The sequence below is a fragment of the Chiloscyllium plagiosum genome, unplaced genomic scaffold, assembly GCF_037043375.1.
Source record: "Chiloscyllium plagiosum isolate Xiang-an unplaced genomic scaffold, Cpla_swu_hap1 HiC_scaffold_3, whole genome shotgun sequence".
Lineage (NCBI taxonomy): Eukaryota > Metazoa > Chordata > Chondrichthyes > Orectolobiformes > Hemiscylliidae > Chiloscyllium > Chiloscyllium plagiosum.
The window spans coordinates 138,089,138-138,110,290 of record NW_028270141.1 but is presented as its reverse complement, the minus strand read 5'-3'; the positions used below and the strand labels follow the sequence as shown (position 1 = coordinate 138,110,290).

The following is a 21,153-nucleotide window of genomic DNA, read 5'->3' as shown; positions in this document are numbered from 1 at the left end:
GTGGGAATAGAATAATCTAGCAATACTGTTGACTGGCCTTGTGATGAAGAAAAATCACTTGGGTTGCCTGTATCAATAAAACAGTAATCACAATCTCAAAGTGGAGCAGAGGAAAAGAATAAATATTTTGCATTTTTTTTAAATGATTTACAACATTAAGAAAAAGGAAGTAGCTGCCAGCTCAAGAAACAAGAAATTATTAAGTTACTTGAAGGAAAACACAAATTCCTTTTACCATAAAAGCACTGACTCAGTGCTGGAGTATGGCTTTACAAGGATCAAAAACCACTAGTACTGTATATAAATATTATCACTTGCATATACCTTGGCAATTGACAATGAAAGCAGCTCTTGGAACCCTTGCAATAATTATACTATGATAAGACAAAATGTTCTTAAAATGAAAGGAATGAACACAAGATACCCCCTGTGATCAGAACTGCACTAGACTGGAGATAAAAAACAATTATTTCTCTGCTTTTGAATTAGGGAAACCCATTTAGCAACTTATGCTGATTTCCAGTTAAATCGGATATAGAGACTTCAGGTACCAGGAATTTTATAAATGTATGAGGCAAAATGAACAGTGTACATTAATTTAAATATACTACTTAGGCATGCAAACAATGCTGTTTTGGAATGCGGAGGAATCTGCCCCCTTTAACCTTTACCTGCATATGTGCTTCCAACTCTGTCAATGTTGCATGGAAAATACCTATTCATCCTCTTTGGAATATTACTTGCTTATCTGCAACAGCCCCTTAGGCATGAATGGTGCCTGTTTAGTGCCTTGATATGCCTTATTTGATAAGAACCAGCAACATTAAAGAATGCTGGAATCATGTTTTTCTAGTTCTTTGATGCAATGCAAACTGTCAATGTCAAAATATATTGAATACTTAGGAGATTCTATGCAACACTTTATGGCTAGTCACCCTCAGCAAGCAGAATGGGTCCAGGAAGGTAGGGAACAACGGGTAGGAAAATCATTTACTTTTATTTCCCAGCCCCCAATATGTGCAAGGCCACAGATACCACAACCACTGTTCCCACCATACTCCTTCTGCTAACTATATCTGTCCACCCAGATCTGCTTCCTATGACTTTACAATTCCTTTCCCACAGTCTATACTACATGTACTGGACCCACGTTTGAGAACATATTTAACACACTTTTCCATATACCATTGACTGCTGCATCAGTTTCTATCCCTGAATTTGGATAGGGAATCGATAAGACTTTGTATTCAAGGCTGAGATATATTTTTAATCAGTATGGGAACCAAGGGCTATGGGAAGAAGAGAACAGAGTGGAGGTGAAGATAATCAGGTCAGCCATGATCTCATCAATGGGCTGAATGGTCTACTTTTATTCCTTTAATCTCATGGTCTTAAACATGATTAATTATATAAAGGCAAGTTATTCTTGCTGTTGGAAAAAGGAGTTACTAGAACAAAATGAAATACAGAGTCCAGATCAACTCGTGCAGAGAGTTCAAACCATAGTAAAACAGCAAAACGGAAATCATTGCAATCACCGACACTGCCTATCTTTAGGCTGTAGAAGGCCTCAAAATGGCAGTAGGAAGCGATCAATCAGAGTTCCTGTCCTCCAGCGACCAGCCTGGGCTACATGTAGGCGGGGGGGGGGGGAGAGAGAATGTGGATGGTAATATCTTTGGGGTTTTCTAAGGGGCACGCCTGCCAAGACACAGCCAGCCCATTCCCTCAGTGCTGGCCACAGGGTTCACCTAGTGGGCCAGTCGTGAGGAGCTGACCTACCCTGCTGGAGGTAAACTCTCAATGGCAGCAGGAGGAAGTTCTGAAAGTCCATAAGTAAACTGACACCTTGACACCTCCATTGCTGCAAATAAGATCTCAACAGATGAGCACTGATGTTTGTAATGGTGCTGCTGGCATGATGCCCAATCTTATATCCACTTCATAACCCTAAACTTGCCATCCTAATCCAGGCCAGAAGAAATTCTTGTCCCCATCATTCTGTTGCTGACATTAATTCAATTTCCCAATGGCAAAATTGTGGGCTCATGGTTTTTTATTTTAATTCTGGGTGAATTGAATCTATATTAGTAATGTACAGTTAAGGATCAAATAAGATCATAAGTATTAGGAGCAAAGTAGGCTATTCAGCCTTTCATGCATACTCCATGATTCTATAACATCATTGCTGAACATGGCACATTTCTGCCTGTACACAACTCCCCCAACCTTTGCCTCTCTTGCAGATCAAAAAATCCATCTAACTCAGCCTTGAATAAATGCCATGGTCTAGAATTCAGAACCTAAAGAGGTTAGCCATAATCATACTGAATGGTGAAGAGTTTAAAGAGCCAAATGGCCTACTTCTGCTCCCAATTCATAGGGTTTTGCTCCAGTAATCAGTCACACATTACTTGATCAAACCATTTTGAAAAAAATCTTATCTTAAAATTTTGTACATCTTGAATTTATTATAAATTTGTGCACATTTTACAAATGTCCCTTCAAGTCTATGATGAGTTAGTGTCATTTAACTGAAAATAGGTCATCACTTTTAAGCAAGAGTCCTTTATCTATTAGCTTACAAAAGAGAATAAAAATAATTAGATACATCTGTTAATGTTACCAACATCATGAAGTTCACTGGCAAATACCATATCTAACGTCTGCAAAAATAATCTCCTTCCACTAAAAAAAAATACATTTAATAAAATGTTTTGTAAATGAATCGACCTAATCAATTAAGGCTGTAAACAGTAGTGTTTAATATATTATAATAGTTAACTGGAGTATACTTTTCAAAAGGATATCATCAGGATTTTCATAGAAAAATGTAAAATAAGATCAAATGAACCCTAGCAAAAGTCCTAGACTCCCATGATAAATAACAGGATTTGATGTTTTCAGGTATTCTAACCTACTGGCCCTGTCAGATGCAGAATACACTTAGCCTAGCTATTTTTACGCTTTTATTTTACAAACATAATAATTTGGTCTATATATAGGTCTCCATGAAGAACGCCGAGTGAGTGTTCTGTATGATTAGGATAACACATTGATTAGGCCACAGTTGGGTTTCTGTAAAGGTACAAATATTTGGACAGATACTACAGTTTTAACACTTAAAAAGCAATTCTAAGGTCGTGAGTTCAAATCTATGACAAAGAGCTGTGACATAAATGCAGTATTATCTTTGAAAAGGAGTTATCCAAAGGATTCTGGCAAGGAAATACCAAAAAAACCCAGCACTAGTAGAGATGTGAAAGGCCTTCAATAAATAGCCTGAACTATATCAAAATTCTGATGACTAATAAAGCCTCATGCCACTTGCCTGTAATCTAATAAATTGGGAGAAATGTTCACCAATATTAACTGTGATACTATTCCCCTTTAATATGGAAATCATGAGTCAATTTACAGGAACAATATTTCTACCCATTCCTAGGAAATCATAGCTTATCTCTGCAATATCAAAAACTTGGTAAGCATGTTCTGGAGAAAGCAAGCTGTAAAGGGATCCATTTTTTTCTTGGCTTTCTTGTAAAAAGTTAGCAATGGCCTTCCAGCGGCTTATTTCGACTTCATCATCGACCCATTTGTTTGCTGGTAGTGTTGTGGAACGAAGAAGAGGATACGCAGTGTCATGGTACACTTGGACAAATAAATTCTTCAGAAATGTTGCATCCCTCTGAAAATAACAGAAACAAACCCTAACTTATTTCAATAATAAAGATTTTTAATACTCATTTAAAAAGGGATTAATCATAAGATTAATTTTATGATTTTGTTAACAAAGGATCTCAAACTTTAAATCAAAATAAAACAAAAATCCTGAATAAAAACTCTATAGGACAAGATCCTATTCAAAACAACAGGAAACTTAGTGTATTCTGCTGATTTCACATTAAAATACTAATGTGAAATAAGTAACTAGTAATCAAAGATATTGTCAGGTACACGTAAACATATAGATTAAAAGAAAAGACTCATAAGCATTGTGGTAGAGTCCCTAAGTCTGGACTGAAGGCTCATGTTCAAGTTCTATCTGCCATGTAGATGTGACATAACATCTGAACAGGCTGATTAAAATAATTTCTATATATAAACACAATTCTCAGAATTCTCAGTATTGTTATATGGTATAATATATTGTATATGATAGTATAATTCAGAAATCAAATTGAATATCCTTTTATATTTATACTTTAAATAGAGCCTTTTACAGCCACTGGATACCTCACAATATATTTGCCAGCCAATGGTGTACTCTTTGAAGTGCAGTCACTGATGTAGTAATGTAACATTCTCACCTTGGTCATGATACTCAAGGTTCAAGTTCCAGGAGAGTGGGAAATGCAAAATACCAGCAGCAGAGAATTATAAAATAGATTGCTAGTTGCAATTAATGTTTAGCTTCATGATCGCAGATTCATAGAGTATCAGTTGGATTTGATATATTGTAATATTTTGGTTTCATGAAATCAGAGCATTCATTAATCAGCAAGATATAGGTTGCCATTTCTCCTTACTTGTGGAAAACAAGCACTTGTGGGGCAATGAGTCTCAGAAGATTTAAAAACAGCATTTAAGGACATTACCTTCACAGACCAGCTGAGAGTTGCTTCCTTTTCAGACCATGCACTCTGTCAAATAGAAAACAAAATATTGTCAGTAATGGTGAGAATAGTTATCATGGTTACAGTACTTCCATGAATAGCAAACTAAAATGTCCTTATTTGCAGTTACAGAAATAAAAATATTCAAACAAATATGTAGAGAAGTGTAAAGTGATTTTTTTGTTACAAAAATGCTATTAGGTGCAAGCAATGTTGGATGATTAGATAAACGGAGGTTTTGGTCAACAGAAAGAAGGAAGCATATACAATCATACAGCTGTATAGCATGGAAACAGACCCTTCGGTCCAACTTGTCTATGCCAACCAGATAATCTTTAATTAATCTATTTCCATTTGACAGCATTTGGCCCATATCTCTCTTATTCATATTCCCATCCTGATGCCTTTTAAATATTGTCATTGTACCAGCTTCCACCACTTCCTCACACAGCTCATTCCATACATGCATCAACCTCTGCGTGAGAATGTTGCCCCTTAGGTCTCTTTTAAATTTTTCCCCTCTCATCTTAAACCTATGTCGATAGTTTTAGATTCCTCTACTCTGGGAAAAAGACCTAGGCTATTCATCCTATCCATGCCCCTCAAGATTTTTTAAACTACGATCAGATCACCCCTCAGCCCTCAATGCTCCAGAGAAAGTAGCCCCAGCCTATTCAGCCTCTCCCTATAGTTTAAACCCTCTAACCCTGGCAACATCTTTGTAAACCTTTTCTGAACCCTTTCGAGCTTCACAACATCTTCCTATAGCTGGGAGACAAGAGCTGACACAGAATTCCAAAAGTAGCCTAACCAATGTCATGTACAGCCGCAACATGACCTCCCAACTCCTGTATTCAATGCAGTGACCAATAAAGGCAAGTGCACCAATCGCTTTCTTCACTGTCCTGTTAATCTGCAACTCCTCTTTTAAGGAACTATAAACCTGCACTCCATGGTCTCTTTATTCAGCAACACTCCCCAGGACCTAACTATTAAGTGCATACATTCTGTCCTGACTTGCCTTGCGAAAATGCAAATCTCACATTTATCTAAATTAAACTCCATCTGCCACTCCTCGGCCCATTGGCCGATCTGATCAAATCCTGTTGTACTCCACAATAAACTTCTTTGCTGTCCTCTATATCACCAATTCTGGTGTCATCTGCAAACATACTAACCATACCTCCTATATTCACACCCAAATCATCTATGTAAATGATGAAACGCAGTAGGCCCAGCACCGATCCTTGTGGCTCATTGCTGGTCACAGGCCCCCAGTCCAGAAAGCAACCAACTACCACCTGCCTCTGTCTCCTATCTTCAAGCCAGTTCTGCATCCAAATTGCTAGTTCTCCCCGTATTCCATGTGATTTAACCTTGTTAACCAGTCTACCATATGACACCTTGTCAAAGGACTTACTGAAGTCCATATAGACCACATCCACTGCTCTACCTTCATCAATCTTCGTCATTACTTTCTCAGAAACTCAATCAAGTGCGTGATTCTAGTGATTCCAAGCTGAAGATTGTTGCTAATGTTTCAGCCTTATCTTTTGCACTGATGTGCTGGGTTCTCCCATTATTGAAGATGGAGATATTTGCGGAGTCTCCTCCTCCAGTGAGTTGTTACTTAGCTTTGTCTATTACTTGCTGCTAATGCTGTTGACACACAAGCAGTCCTGTCTTGTAATTGGGTTCAACACTCATTTTTAGCTTTGCCCAGTGCTGCTCCTGGCATATCCTCCTGCACTCTTCTTGGAAGCAGGGTTGATGCCATAGCTTGGTGCTAATGGTTGAGGGAGGATATGCCTGGTGATGAGATTGCAGATGGTGTTAGAGCACAATTCTGTTGCTGCTGATAGCCCACAGTGTTTAATAAGTGCCAAATCTTGATCCGTTAGCTCTGTTCAAAATCTTTCAGATGTAGCAAGGTAATAGTGCCACATAATACATTTGTGGGCGGCACGGTGGCATAGTGGTTAGTACTGCTGCCTCACAGCGCCAGAGACCCGGGTTCAATTCCCGCCTCAGGCGACTGACTGTGTGGAGTTTGCATATTCTCCCCGTGTCTGCGTGGGTTTCCTCCGGGTGCTCCGGTTTCCTCCCACAGTCCAAAAATGTGCAGGTCAGGTGAATTGGCCACGCTAAATTGCCTGTAGTGTTAGGTGCAGAGGTAAATGTAGGGGAATGGGTCTGGGTGGGTTGCGCTTCGGCGGGTCGGTGTGGACTTGTTGGGCCGAAGGGCCTGTTTCCATACTGTAAGTAATCTAATCTAATAATATGATGTACGACATTATCAGTGTGAAGACTGGACTTTGTCTCCAAAAGGATTGTGCAGTGGTCATTATTACCAATACTGTCATGGACAGATGATTCTGCGGCAAGCAATTTGGTGAGGATAAGGCCAAGTGTGTTTTTTCCTTTAATTTGATCCCTTGCCACCTGCTTTTTTTTTTAGATTAAATTAGATTAGATTACTTACAGTGTGGAAACAGGCCCTTAGGCCCAACAAGTCCACACCGCCCCACCGAAGCGCAACCCACCCATACCCCTACATTTACCCCTTACCTAACATTACGGGCAATTTAGCATGGAGGGAATTGAACCCAGATCCAATCAAGCAGCCATGTCCTTTAGGACTCGACCAGTTTGACTAATAGTGGTCCAGTCGAGTCAGTCTTGTGGTGAACATTGAAGTCCCCTATCCAGAGTACATTCTGCATACTTGCCACTCTCAGTACTTTTTCCAAATGTTGTTCAACATGGAGGAATACTAAATCGCAAGCCAAGGGAGCACGACACATGGTAATCAGCAGGAAGTACCCTTACCCATGTTTGATCTGATACAATGAGATTTCATGGTGTTTGAAGCCAATATTGATGATTCACATGGTAACTCATTCCCAAATGCATCCACTATGCTACCACCTCTGCTGGGCGTGTGCTACTGGTAGGACAGTACATATCCAGAGATGGTGATGATGGAGTGTGGAACATTAGGAAGTTGATGTTACTTTACAAACCGTGCATATACCAAACAACCTAACGAAGGAGGATGAATTTATCTGTTAAAAAAAAAAGGTTGCTTTGGCGATCTAATAGGTCTGCCTTGTTCAACTCTGCACCATTACTCAGGCAAAGTGGTGCTTTTGCCCCCCACATCTTAGATATTCTGGGAAAAATCGGTAATTTTAAGTTACTAGATTTGCTATATATCCTTTTTAGTAAATTGGGAAGATGACTAAAGGCAAAGGGCAGCATGCATCACAATAAGCAGCGACGGATGCACCTGTGGCCGCAGCGTCGGTCTCCAAGCCCCGTTGGACTTACCTTCTCAGCAAGGCCTGGTTTGGGAGTTTGTTAAACTCCAAGAAAAGATCAAATCAGCGATGGAAGAGACCCAGGCCAGGCTGGAACCAATCTCGGCCATGCTCCAAAAGCATGAGCAGGAGATGCAGCGTCTCGGGCAGTGTGTGGAGGTGTGCGAGTGGCGGACTGTGGCATCAGAGACCGCGGCCGAATCTTCGGCAGGACAGATCCAGGCTTTGGAAAAGCAGGTACAGGCCTTAGTGGCAGTCAACGACCTCGAGAATCGAGGATGGAGAAAGAGCATTTATATTATCAGGCTGCCGGAATGAGAAGAAGAGTATCAGCCAGCCAGCTTTTTTGAGCAATGGTTGCTGCGTTTTCAGGGATGGGAAGCCGAGCCAGGCCAGGTGCGAATCGATCAAGCTCACCGGGTCGTGGTGCACAGGCCCAGGTTGGACCAGCACCCCCACCCGGTGTGTGATTTCAGTCCTATAGAGACAAGCAAAAAGTGTTGGAAGCTTTCAGAATACTAGGGGAGGATCCACAGGTCCTATAAGGGATTAAAAATTACGTTTTTTTCAGGTCTTTTCTGCGGCTGTGATCTGGAAAAGGAAGACCTTTGATGAGGTAAAGAAGAGGCTGCGGTATCTGAATATCCAATACTTTGTAAGGTACCGTGCAGTGCTCCGTTTCAGCCAATGAGGGTCCAGACATGTCTTTGACTCAATAGAGAAAGCAAAGAACTTTTTGGACACTTTAAAATAGATTGACTGGCTCAAGCAATATGGACAATAATGGTTTATCTTTGCTGTTTCTTTCGTTCGGTTTTGTCTCTTTCATGTTTTTTTCTCTCCTTCTCTCTTCCTTTTTTGCTTTCCTGGGGTTTGGGAACCATTGTCAGAACTTTTGGTTTGTTTCTTCAGCAATAATGGAGGTCAATGTATGGGTGGGTTGGGTGAAATACCCACTTTTAATTCCTATGCTTATAAGATTTATGAAATATTTACTTTTGTTTTGTTTGGGTTTGGGGCATGGGTCCAGCTAGAAGGAGCCATGGAGGTGTTTGTAAGTAGTGTGACGGGCAAGGGAGAAACTCTGTTTTTACCTGTTTTTGGTATTGGTTTATTGTAGCTATAGTTTTTAAAAGTTTTGTTTTAGTAGTTTTTGTAGATGTGTTCTTCAGACTCTTGAGTCTTTAATTGTCTCCACTCGGCGCATCGTGAGTAGGTTCTTCCTGTCCGGTTGTTTTAGATAACCATGGCTAGTTGTTCGTTCAAATGGAATATTAAAGGGAGTCACTCACCGATTAAGAGAAAGGAGAGGTTTGAAAACGCTCTGTTTCAAGAAACCCACCTTGATGACAAGGAGCATCTAAAGTTGCAGCTGGGGGTTCTTGGGGGTTGACCACATGTTCTTTTCATTGTTTAACACTAAAAGCAGGGGAGTGGCTATACTCATTCGGAAGAATCTCCCATTCCACTTGCTAGATCAAATTAAGGATGAATATGGGTGGGTTCTCAAAGTTTTAGTACATGGTGAGGAATACAGTGTCCTGAATGTTTACTGTCCCCCAGCACACTCCCTTAAATTTCTGACGGATGTGCTTTCTAGGTTGATTGCCCTTGGAACGCGCCATACTATTATAGGGGGAGATTTTACTCGCCTCATGGATCCCACAGTAGATAGGATGCCAAGGGGTTCCCAGGGCATCCCCTACAATCTAAACAATTGATTTATGTGCGGAGTTGGGATTGGTAGATGAACGGAGATGTCTTCACTCAGTGGGTGGGGATTTCACTTTTTTTTCCAATCCACATAAGCAATGTATTTGGAGGTTAAGGGGTAATGGGGTAGGTTCACAGCACTGGCACATGAATCCCTTTCTTCTTAAAGACAGTTAGTTTATTGAATACTTCTCATGAGAGTTTAAAGTGTTTTTGGATGTCAGCCAGTAACCTGTCTGTATTTTGGGAGACTGCGAAGGTCTACACAAGGGGTATAATGATCTCTTATTCAGCTAGTCAGAAATGGCAAAGGGGAGAGCTGCAACATCTGCTTGAGACCCAGCTGAAGGCAGCCGAAATCGCATACTTTGATGGGCCATCGGTGATTAAATTACAGCAAATCACAACTCTCTGAGCTGCTCTGAATTCCGTGCTTACTCAAACAATGAAGAGTCATAGAGACGTACAGCACGGAAACAGACCCTTCGGTCCAACTCATCCATGCCGACCAGATATCCCAACCCAATCTAGTCCCACCTGCCAGCAGTTGATCCATATCCCTCCAAAGCCTTCCTATTCATATACCCATCCAAATGCCTCTTAAATATTGCAATTGTACCAGCCTCCACCACTTCCTCTGGCAGCTTATTCCATACACATACCACACTCTACCTGAAAAAGTTGCCCCTTAGGTGTCTGTTATATCTTTCCCCTCTCACCCTAAACCTATGCCCTCTAGTTCTGGACTCCCTCACCCCACAGAAAAGACTTTGTCTATTTATCTTATCCATGCCCCACATGATTTTATAAACCTCTAAGGTCACCCCTCAGCCTCTGATGCTCCAGGTAAAACAGCCCTATCCTATTCAACCTCTCCCTATAGCTCAAATCCTCCAACCCTGGCAACATCATTGTAAATATTTTCTGAATCCTTTCAAGTTTCACAACATCTTTCCCATATGAAGGAGACCAGAATTGCACGCAATATTCCAACAGTGGCCTAGCCAATGTCCTGTACAGCCGCAACATGACCTCCCAACTCCTGTACTCAATACTCTGACCAATAAAGGAAAGCATACCAAACGTCGCCTTCACTATCCTATTTACCTGCATTTCCACTTTCAAGGAATTATAAAGCTGAAGAGAGAGATTCTTTTTGTGAAACAAAGGTTATTTCAGTATGGGGATAGGCCAGGTAAATAACTGGCATATTTGGCTAGGAAAAAGAGCACCCCCCAATCTATCACATCTATTAGAGAGGGCACTGGGACTCTTGCGACTCCAAAAAGATTAATAATGCTTTTAGGAAATTTTACTCCGAGCTGTATCAGTCAGAGGGCTGTGAGGACAGGTTGGTGAAGATAGAGTCCTTCTGTAAGAACCTGGACCTTCCAGGTGTGACTTTGGAGCAGGCGTCCCTTTTGAACACTCCTTGACAGTGCAAGAGATACAGGAGGCGATAAGACAGCTCTGAAGTGGTAAAGCACCCAGTCCAGATGGCCTTCAGAGTGAGCTTTATAATGAATTTATGAACATGTTGGCCGGGCCAATGCTGGACATGTACAATTATTTGTACACTCAGGACTGCCTCCCGCCCTCTTTGAGAGAAGCTAATATTTCTCTCATCCTCAAGAGGGGAAAGGCCCCAGAGGACTATGCTTTGTATAGGCCCATTTCGCTGCTAAACTTGGATTTTAAAATTTTATCTAAGATACTAGCATTGAGATTGGAGAAGGTGTTGCCCTCTATTGTAAAGGAGGATCAGACAGGTTTTATTAAGGGCTATAGGTCCTCTAATAACATTAGAAGAGTACTGAACATGATCCAGGTGTGACAGCAGAGGTCGACTCCCAGGCCTGGTATTCTCCCTTGATGCGGAGAAGGTGTTTGACTGGGTGGAGTGGCCATATCTTTATGTTCTGGAGCGGTTTGTTCTCGGTGGGGTCTTTACCAGATGGGTGGAAGTGCTATATAGTGATCATGGCAGTGGTGTTTCCTCATGGCATAAGATCTAATAATTTAGTATCAGTAGAGACAGCCAATAAGGTTGTCCCCTCTCACTAGTGTTGTTCAGGCTGGTGATAAAGCCAATGGTGGAGGCAATCTGGAGGGACCACAATATAATTTCTATAGTAGGAATGCTAGGATTTTGGCCAGGGTTGATGGGGCACATAAGATCACACTCTATGCAGGGTTGATGGGGCACATAAGATCACAGACCTGGCAGTGTCTGTGCTTCATTTAATACAATATATCAACTTACTTGACTCTTACTCGGGATGTAAGATTGATTTTATGAAGTCGGAGGCCAAGCCTGTGGGGGAATACCCGATCTCAAAGGTGAAATCTGATTCCCATTCAGGTGGTCACAGGGAGGTTTTCTGTCCCTAGGCATTTTCATTACTCCTGCCTTTGATCAGTTATATAAGGCTAACTTTGTGCACTTGTTCGATAAGATAAGGCAGGATCTTCAGCGTTGGGAGATTCTTCCAATATCTTGGTTAGGGCAAATAGCTCTTAATAAAATGAAAGTTCTCCCTCGCGTATTATATACCATGCGAATGCTTCCTCTGATGTTGCCTAGGCAAACATTGCTGAGACTCAATGGTTGGCTCGGTTCTTTTAGGAGAAAGTGAGGACTGTAGATGCTGGAGATCAGAGCTGAAAAATGTGTTGCTCAAAAGGGCAGCTGGTCAGGCAGCATCCAAGGAGCAGGAGAATCGACGTTTCGGGCATAAGCCCTTCTTCAGGATTCCTGAAGGGCTTATGCCCGAAACATCGATTCTCCTGCTCCATGGATGCTGCCTGACCTGCTGCGCTTTTCCAGCAACACATTTTTCAGCTTGGTTCTTTTATTTTGGCATCACAGGCAGCCTCTCATTAAGCTTGCCAAATTGCAACTTCCCCAGGGAATGGAGGGGGTAAGACTTTCCAGATATCAAGAGTTACCAAATAAGGTCCCTCCCTCCTATCCTTTGTGAAAGATTGGGCTTTTGACTACCCAAGGTCGATATCCCAGGCCATGTGCCCCCTTATTAATCTGTTATTCATGGATAGGATGAGGACAGTCACAGAGTATTGTTGGAACCCAATTGTCATCAATACAGTTAAAGTGTGGAGAGCAATGTGACAAAGTAACGGCAGTTTATCTAAAACCTTCTTTCTCACTCCATTAGTAGGAATGCCAGGATTTTGACCAGGGTTGATGGGCTCTGGTTTTATGTTATGGATGTCCAGGGGAGTCTCTTGTCTGGGAGACTTATTTGAGAGGGAGGTCATGATATCCTTCGATCAGTTGAGTCGGAAGTATGAATTGCCCAGCAGGGACCTCTTTTGCTACTTTCAGGCACTTTATCCAGAAAAAGACTACACTTCTGATTGATCCTTATAGATCTGATGTAGAGAGGAAAGTGCTCCAGACTACAGGCTCTCTCCTGATTAGCACCCTTTACCATTTACTGGGACATGGCACCTCGAAAAATATTGAGCAGCTCCGTGGGGTCTGGGAGCAAGAGCTGGGAGTGGAGATTTTGTCAGAGATATGGGAGGACATTTGGGAGAATGTGAGAAAGTTCTCGCTGAAACAGGATGCATGCTATGCAGCTGAAGGTCCTTCACAGGGTTCATCTGGCCCCAGAGCGGCTTGGGAAATTCGAAAAGGGAGCATCTCCATTATGCCCCAAATGCAAAACAGGTATTGGCACTCTTACCCATTGTTTGTGTTCATGCCCCAAGCTTTCCAAGTATGGGGGCGCTATGGCAAGTGTCACGGAAGGGATCCTGGGGACTAAGGTAAAGGTAGATCTGTGCCTCTTAGCCCAGGCCTGCCAAATTTGCCTTCCTTAGATAAGCATGAGAAAAAGCTGTATTTCTACATATTGTGCAAGGAAGAACACTTTGATGAGCTGGGTCTCAGAAAGCCGTCCGGGCCTGCTGAGATGGCATAGATTAGTTATGGAACACACCACCCCGGACTTGCTTACAAGTAAAGTACACCAGAAAACAGAACTTTTCTGCAAGACATGGCGGCCCTTTCTAAACAATCTAGAAGCAGTTTATTGGCCATATTAACTAGAGCTTTCGTTTAGCCACGAGACTTGAGTCTGATGAGTCAGATGCCCTGACAGGAAGAATCCTGAATAAATACGGGTATGCTAACTGATGCTCCCAGTGCTAGGGAGCTTTTTGGGGAATTGCGCTGAGTGGAGTAATTTAATTTAATTTAATTTAATTTATCTTGTTCAATTATTTGTTGAATTATAGTACGGGTAGCTTTTTTAAAATTGTTATTTGCTTTGTAGAGTAGCAGTTAGTTTATTGTAATAGTTGTTATATCTCAGATTGTTACTTTTTTTGTAATTTTATAATTTTGTAAAGAATAAGAATCATTTCAATAAAAAAAGGCTGCTTTAACATTTCACATTTTTGTTACACTATTTTAAAAATCCCTAGTCACTATCGAAATGCATTACCAGTCTGAAGAGTACAAAGAGAAGAAATAAAATTAGATTTAGTGACCAAATCTACAATCAAAAAGATACACTGAGAAAACTTAAAGACAGGAGGACAAGAAGCTCAAACAAATGTAAAATCTGTCTCTACAAGAGTTGCAAATACGAAAGAATACATACAGTGGAAGTTGGACATACGTAGATCAGAGACTGAAATATTTACTGAAATAAGATAGGGCAATGCCATGGAGCATTTCATTTATTTTTCTACCAAAAATTGGTAGTGAAAACAAAGCCTATGAAAGTCAAAGAGGACAAGATAATGAGTCAACATTAAGTACTGGCAGAGGAGGAGGTGCTTCTGCAATTTTAGATGGGTTGGAGTATTCCATTATAAACACTGATATACAATGAAAAATGGAAGACTGACAAGAGGGACATAGGGATGGTCAAGACCTGAAAACTTGAAGCAGGATTCTATTGGTTGTATTAGTGAATATAGGGCAGGTGCATGCAGCATTATCAAGCAGAAAGTAACTTGTTGAAATAAATTGCGGTTTTGACCATGATCAGAAAACGGTAATGCTGACTGACAACAGACTTACCCTAAGAGCATCTAAAATATCAGTTTGTTCCAGCAGTTCTGGAAATGTCGCCAGCACTGGGTTACAGATGAGATCTGCAAAAAAGGTAAACAAGGTAAATCAACGCTGAAAGGTGCACATCAAAAGTCTCTTTGTTCAAACTAAATTTTAAGAAGTACAAGAACTGGCCCAACTGGTCTAAAACACATAGCGTCTTTGGCAAAGTTACAATAGTTTGGGTGGGGAATGTAGTTGATGGAGTTGCCACAGTAAAATGGGAATAAACAGTATTAGTCAGCTATGTTTTAGCCAAGTTTAACATCTTGATACAGGAGTCAATGAAGAGTTGGCCCTTCTATAAAAAGGAGTGGCCATAATGAGAAGAAATTTGCAATACTTAGACTATCTTTTCTTGGCACTTTGAAGGCTGAGAAGATTTAATATTCTGAGACATTTCGATAGAGTGATACAGTAAAAGAATATTCCTCTAGTTATGAAATCAGTATTAATCAGATATTTATTGGAAGTTGTTAACAAGAGAACGAGGAGATTAGAAAAAGTTTTTTTTTACACTGAAGTAAAGAATAGTTTGCCAAATGAGTGGTGAAATCCTTGTCTGAATCCTTCAAATTAAGTTTCACAAAACAAAAATAGTTCTAAGCAAAGTCAGATTTCAGTGCTAAGACTGAAAAAGTAAAACCATCCCTAAAATAAAAGTATAATACTGCTAATGTTGACCTTCTCCAGAACTGTTTTAGTTTGTTTTAAAATTATTCTGCCTTGTCCTCCTTGTCTGCAATGTGGCACTGTTAAGCAGTTAAAAATCACCAAACGTTAGGTTGCAGTCCTCAGGTTGCCTCAGTTTATGGGGTGAATTAGTATTTGCAGAATTACATTTTATTTTGCTCAAAACTGCATAAATGCATGTAAGATTCCATAATTCACACTTTAGAAATAGAAGCAGTCTAACTCAATATTGCAATACAGACTTTAACCTCATGCCTTTAATGCATTATCTGAGTGGAAATGGCACCTATTGTTAGAAAAGCTGAAGCTATTTTGATAAAATAACTTAAAAGGAGTTCTGGGATCTACATATTAAAGAGCCAAAACTAGTATAATCCCATTCCTAAAAGATGAAAGGCCTAATCTAAATTTGTTTAATATATCAATACAGCTCCATGACACTGTAACCCTTTTGATATAAATTCTGTGTCTTATGGTCCTGTTCCACACCCACCCGATAAAGAGGCAGCGCCTCGAATGCTGGTGCTTCCAAATAAACCTGTTGGACTATAACCTAGTGTTGTGTGATTTTTAACTTTGTACACCCCAGTCCAACACCAGCACTCCAAATCATGACTGTTAAGTACATCTTCCACAATGCCTCTTAACCATAATCTAACTGGGAAGAACTGCACAAAACTTGACCACTGGATTCTTATCTATCCAGTCTAGCCAGAGAATCACTTAGATTGGCTTCTCAGTCCGGTTCCATGCTGTTACCTAAGGATTTATACATTTGTTTAGTCTTATTGCCTTATGTATGCTATTCTTTAACATCATTCAAAACAAAAGGGCAGTATTTTCACCATGAAGGCAGGAAACTTTCTGATTCAGCAGATTCTTATTTGTGGAAACGACCCCAAAATACAATTTTTATTCCAGTTTGGGGGGGGCAGGGGAGCAGAATTAGCCATGGTGAATTGTGAAACTAAATTGGGCCTGTTGGACATGAGACAGGTGCATGCTAAGGCAGGCTGGTTACAGACGAACCTCGATTATCTGAATATCAGTTATCCAAAGAAGATCTCAAAGTCCCAATTAAAAACATTACATCAAAGAGTCGTTTCCAACACTGATTGCGTCTTTTGTTTACAATGATTAAAAGTGAATTCGGCTTACTGAAATGCTGCCGAGAACAGTCCTGGACATCGATTGGAGCCCAGGCACCATCTAAAAATGAATGACCTCTCCCTCTCCCCATGCTTTGCCTGGAGTTCTACACAGAGGTGTACCCTAAAACCCCCTTCCCCAGATAATCTCTCCAACATGGTCCTATACAGGGCAGTTGAACAGTAAGAAGTTGAGTGTGTGCACATGCTATTTTGAAACTCACCCCCCCCCCGCACAAGGCAGTAGCAATCTTGCTTTTGGTGTCCAGTCTATCTGCCCCCCACCCCCCACACCAGGACTGAGACAAAGAGAGGGAGCAAGGCAGGCATAACCTCACATTTATCTACATTATTACTTCATCTGCCATGCATTTGCCCATCCTCTTAACATGTCCAAATCATTCACTTCTCCAAGTCAATTTCCAAGGGCTAGAGAGCTTAACAGATTTTTTTAATACAACTGGGCTGAAGTAAAGCAGAACCTCGATTATCCCTTGATTATGGGCGGGAGCTTCATTTGGATAATTGATTATTCCATTAATTGATACAATGCCTTTCCTCTGGGGCATGGTGTTTTCTGAAGTTTCCTTTTTTCTCGCTCTACCTGCCTTGCTCTGGGGTGAGTGCAACACAGATTTAACAGACTGATTCCTGGGATGACAGTACTGGCAGTACAGACACTGGAAGTTAAGACTATATTCAATAGAGTTTAGAAAAGTGAGGGGGGAATTTCATAAAAAATTACAAAATTCTAACATGGCTAGACAGGTTAAATGCAGAAAGTATGTTCCCAATGACACTTGAGGAGTCTAGAAATAGGAGTCACAGTACAAGGATATAGGGTAGGCCATTTAGGTCTGAGATGAGGAGAAACTCCTTCACTCAGAGAGTGATGAGTCTATGGAATTCTGTGCCACAAAAAACGTTTGATGCCAAAAAATTGAATGGTTTCAAGAAAGAGGTAGATATAGCTCTTAGGGCTAAAGGGTATGGGGCAAAAGCAGGAACAGGGTACTGAGTAGGATGTCCTGCCATGATCATACTGAATGATGGAGCAGTCTCGATGAACAGAATGGCTTAATCTTGTCCCTTTTTTTATGTTTCTATGCCCTCCACTCCATTCACCTCCCTATCTACCACCCTCCCCCACAATTTCCATGTCCCAACATATACCCCTTTCCCATTGTCACCCACCCAGTATCCATAGGTGTTATGTTGAAACAATCAAAAAAGCTTGCATTCAGACACAGTTGATACAGAGAGGAACTTCCAACCCAGCTGCTTTCTTTGTCCTGGACTCAAACTAGCCTTGCCTGAAAATTTTCATGGTTACCCTGATCCTTCCCCTCCCATTTTCATAGTAATGTGAATCACAAGAGGCTTGTATACACGTATAAATAATGATTAGGTATTTTGAGATCCAAAATCTCTTGAAAGTAAATGGATAAGGTAAAAGCACACAGATTAACAATTCAGCATTCTCAACATTTTTCTGGGGCTTTGGAGACTCAATGAGAAATTTTGTGGGCACATTAAGTCTTAGCCTTAGCCAGCATAATACTGGAGCTCAGATTGCACAAATCCCACCTTGAAACTGACACTCAATAGTTTTGCGAGGTAACGGGACACAATGTACTTTACACATGTTTAGTTCATGACGGCAGCTGCCTTTAGCTAGAACTGATTTACATCAGTCAGGTTTCTGAAACACAACTCATGGGCTTTATACAATTAAGGAGAAATTTTAAGCTTATTTGATTTATTCAGAAAGGTCAGATATCATTTTATGAAGCTTTTAAAATTTACAACAAGTGCCACAGAATCTCCACAAGTTAAATCACAGGTGTATTGCTGACACCTTAAAAGGAGTTGGAAAGTGCAGGCAGTGCCCTTCAAAGGGTGCATATTTTTGCCCATTCTGACAAAGGCACACAGAGGAGCAGCAAGTAGAGATTCCCAGATAAGGGAAGGCAGCATTGTGGCAGCAAAGCTGCAAAATAGCAGTGGCATCTTTAATAAATCTTGTCATAAAGGCATGAGAGAGTCTGCAATGCGAGGACAGAGAGAGGGGAAAGGTTGCATGTGGAAGGCAACACAGCACTCACCAAGCAAACGAAGGAGAAAAATAACTAGATAAGGGCCCGACTGTGGTGATCATGTACATATATGCCAGACAACCAGTGCTGAGTGATTTAGGTTAATCAGGGAATTGGTCGCTGACCAATGCTCCAATAGAGCATTTGCTGAATTAGTAGGGTCCCGTTAAGTATAAGAGTTATCAACTGCACTCATTTCACCATACACACTTCAACTCACCAACCTGACACTTCTGTATACGGAAAATTCTTCCATTCCATGATTGTGCAGGCAGCACAGTAGCTCAGTGGATACCACTGCTGCCTCACAGTGCCAGGGACCAAGGTTTGATTCCAGCCTCAGGAGTTTGCATATTCTCCCCGTGTCTGTGTGGGTTTCCACCCACAATCCAAAGGTGTGCAGGTCAAGCGAATTGGCCATGCTAAATTCCCCGTAATGTTCAGGAATATGTAGGTCAGGTGTATTAGTCAGGGGTAAATATAGGGTAATAGGGTAAAGGAATGTATTTGGGTGGGTTACTTTTCGGAGGGTTGGTGTGGACTTGTTGGGCTGAACGGGCTGTTTCCAAACTGGAGGGATTCTATGATCTGTTCTATGTGTACAGCCACATTATGATTTTTCTGCAAGACTGTTCACAGTATCTTGGAAGCTGGAGTATAATATGGACAAGTGAGAAGTTATCCACTTTGGAAGCAAAAACAAGAATGCAAATATTCTGAGCAATTCACAACCATCTCAGCTTTTTCAAACACCAACATGGGGGTAAGGGATATATTGAAACAAGGTGGCTTTTTAAATTTTATCTTAGATTAAAGATACTGTTGCAAAAGACAATCAACTTATAAAATTGATAACTAACATACATAGCTTTATGTTAGGTTTTTCTCACATTAAACAGCAACTTTCATTTTTGGAGGTAGTGCAGGCTTTTGGCCTGTGCTCTCACCAGCTTTTTGCATATTAAGTCTGTCTTTAAGAAGTGCATCAGCAAGTAACTGTCGATAGAATGCCAGTAGGTGGATGTAGCAATTTGGGCCAACTAAAGTTTCTGGAAGTAAGCTGTAAAAAAAAATGCACTTAATATGGAGGCAATTTAACTGTAACTACAGGTAGACAATCCTTTATCTGAAATTCCAAAATTCTGAAGCTCCAAAGTCCGAAGGTTTTTTGTGACGTTTTTTTCTCATTAACAAGGTTGTTTGACGTGCAAACAGTTAACCCAGTCAACACCCACTCGATGCGTGTCATTCAGATGCAACATGGAAGGAGCGTGGCTCAGCACCGGCAGGCCTCAATTCTCTCTCAAGGCCTGTTTTACTGAGTGAATCTGCTCCTCCGGTAAGATTTTAAAAAATTTCACCTTCAAACTTTCATTTATTCTGAAATCCAAAAAATTCTGAATCACAAAAACCAGCTGGTCCCAAGCATTTCGGATAAAGGATTGTGCACCTGTACTATACAATAGCCGCAGAATGTTGGACATCACTATTTCACAGCTTCTGCAGTGTCCACTTATGGATGCAACTTGCTGATAAAATAATTCCATTTCAGCATGTGACTACATTAAATCTTGACATAATTTCTTAGACATAATATCAGATATGATTTACAAATATTACATTCCATTACTTTCAACTTGAATTAAATAGAAAGAAAAGTTACTATGAGACATGATCATGCATTTCAAAGACCAAGTGTGTTATTAACTAAACTCATTGAAGTATTTTATTATGGTGAATTCTGCAGTATGTTCAATCATATATATTGTTATGTTGAAGCCCCTTAATCCACTGAACCAAATTTCTTCCAAGGCTCGCTCTACAACAAATTCCTAGCCCTAAATGTACACCTTTCTCTAGTTTCTAGTCTATCCCTGCCATGGCTTCTCTGGGTTTATCTTGAGACCCATCTTCGACTCCCTTGACCCAATTCCCAAAAGCAGCTGACTATTCATCTCCCCTTCCTGATTCCAGGCTAATGGAAAGGAATATACAAATCAGAAGCAGGAAGAGGCCATTCAGCCCCTTAATCTTGTTTTGCCATTTACTAAGACTATTAGCTGATCCTGATTTTAATGGCAAATCAACATCCCCACCTATCCCAAAAACTTTTTAACTCTTTGCTTAACAAAAATCCAACTACCACTGCCTCAAGTGGTTTTCCCTCTTCTGTATTGTCTCATTTCCGTCACGTCAGCTATCATAAATACACTCAATTAAAAAAAGGTTTAACCCATCCTTCCTTGTAAAATCCAACCTGTAGCCAAACTATCTATCTCTAAAGTCTTTGAATATATCATCTACTCCCTAATCTACATGTGTTTTTCTTACAGTTTGATTTTGAGTTGCTTCAACTCAGTTTCTGTGGTGATTGTAACCAGGTCAGCCAGGTGTCGCTGCATTTGGGCTGATTTCGTATCTGAGAAACAGAAGCATTGTAGTCTTCTGTTCTTTATACGCATTGTGTTGTCACAGTGC

At 40.7% G+C, this 21,153-nt stretch overlaps 1 protein-coding gene across 3 annotated transcripts in view; it reads right to left on the bottom strand.

The window, feature by feature from the left end:
• Nucleotides 1–1,891: 1,891 nt before the first annotated feature.
• Nucleotides 1,892–21,153, bottom strand: part of nphp1 (nephronophthisis 1) — a 151,975-nt gene continuing 132,713 nt past the window's right edge. Inside the window, exons 17-20 of one of the 3 annotated variants that reach the window (XM_087983826.1) lie at nucleotides 19,625–19,735; nucleotides 14,706–14,784; nucleotides 4,599–4,643; nucleotides 1,892–3,688 (exon numbers count right to left, since the gene is read on the bottom strand). In XM_087983826.1, coding sequence (XP_087839952.1) covers nucleotides 3,410–3,688; nucleotides 4,599–4,643; nucleotides 14,706–14,784; nucleotides 19,625–19,735 — 514 coding nt within the window. In that variant the 3' untranslated portion in view covers nucleotides 1,892–3,409. Of the gene's footprint in view, nucleotides 3,689–4,598; nucleotides 4,644–14,705; nucleotides 14,785–19,622; nucleotides 19,736–21,153 lie in introns of those variants that run through there. The other 2 variants (XM_087983828.1, XR_015754656.1) reach the window with 2 other exon arrangements.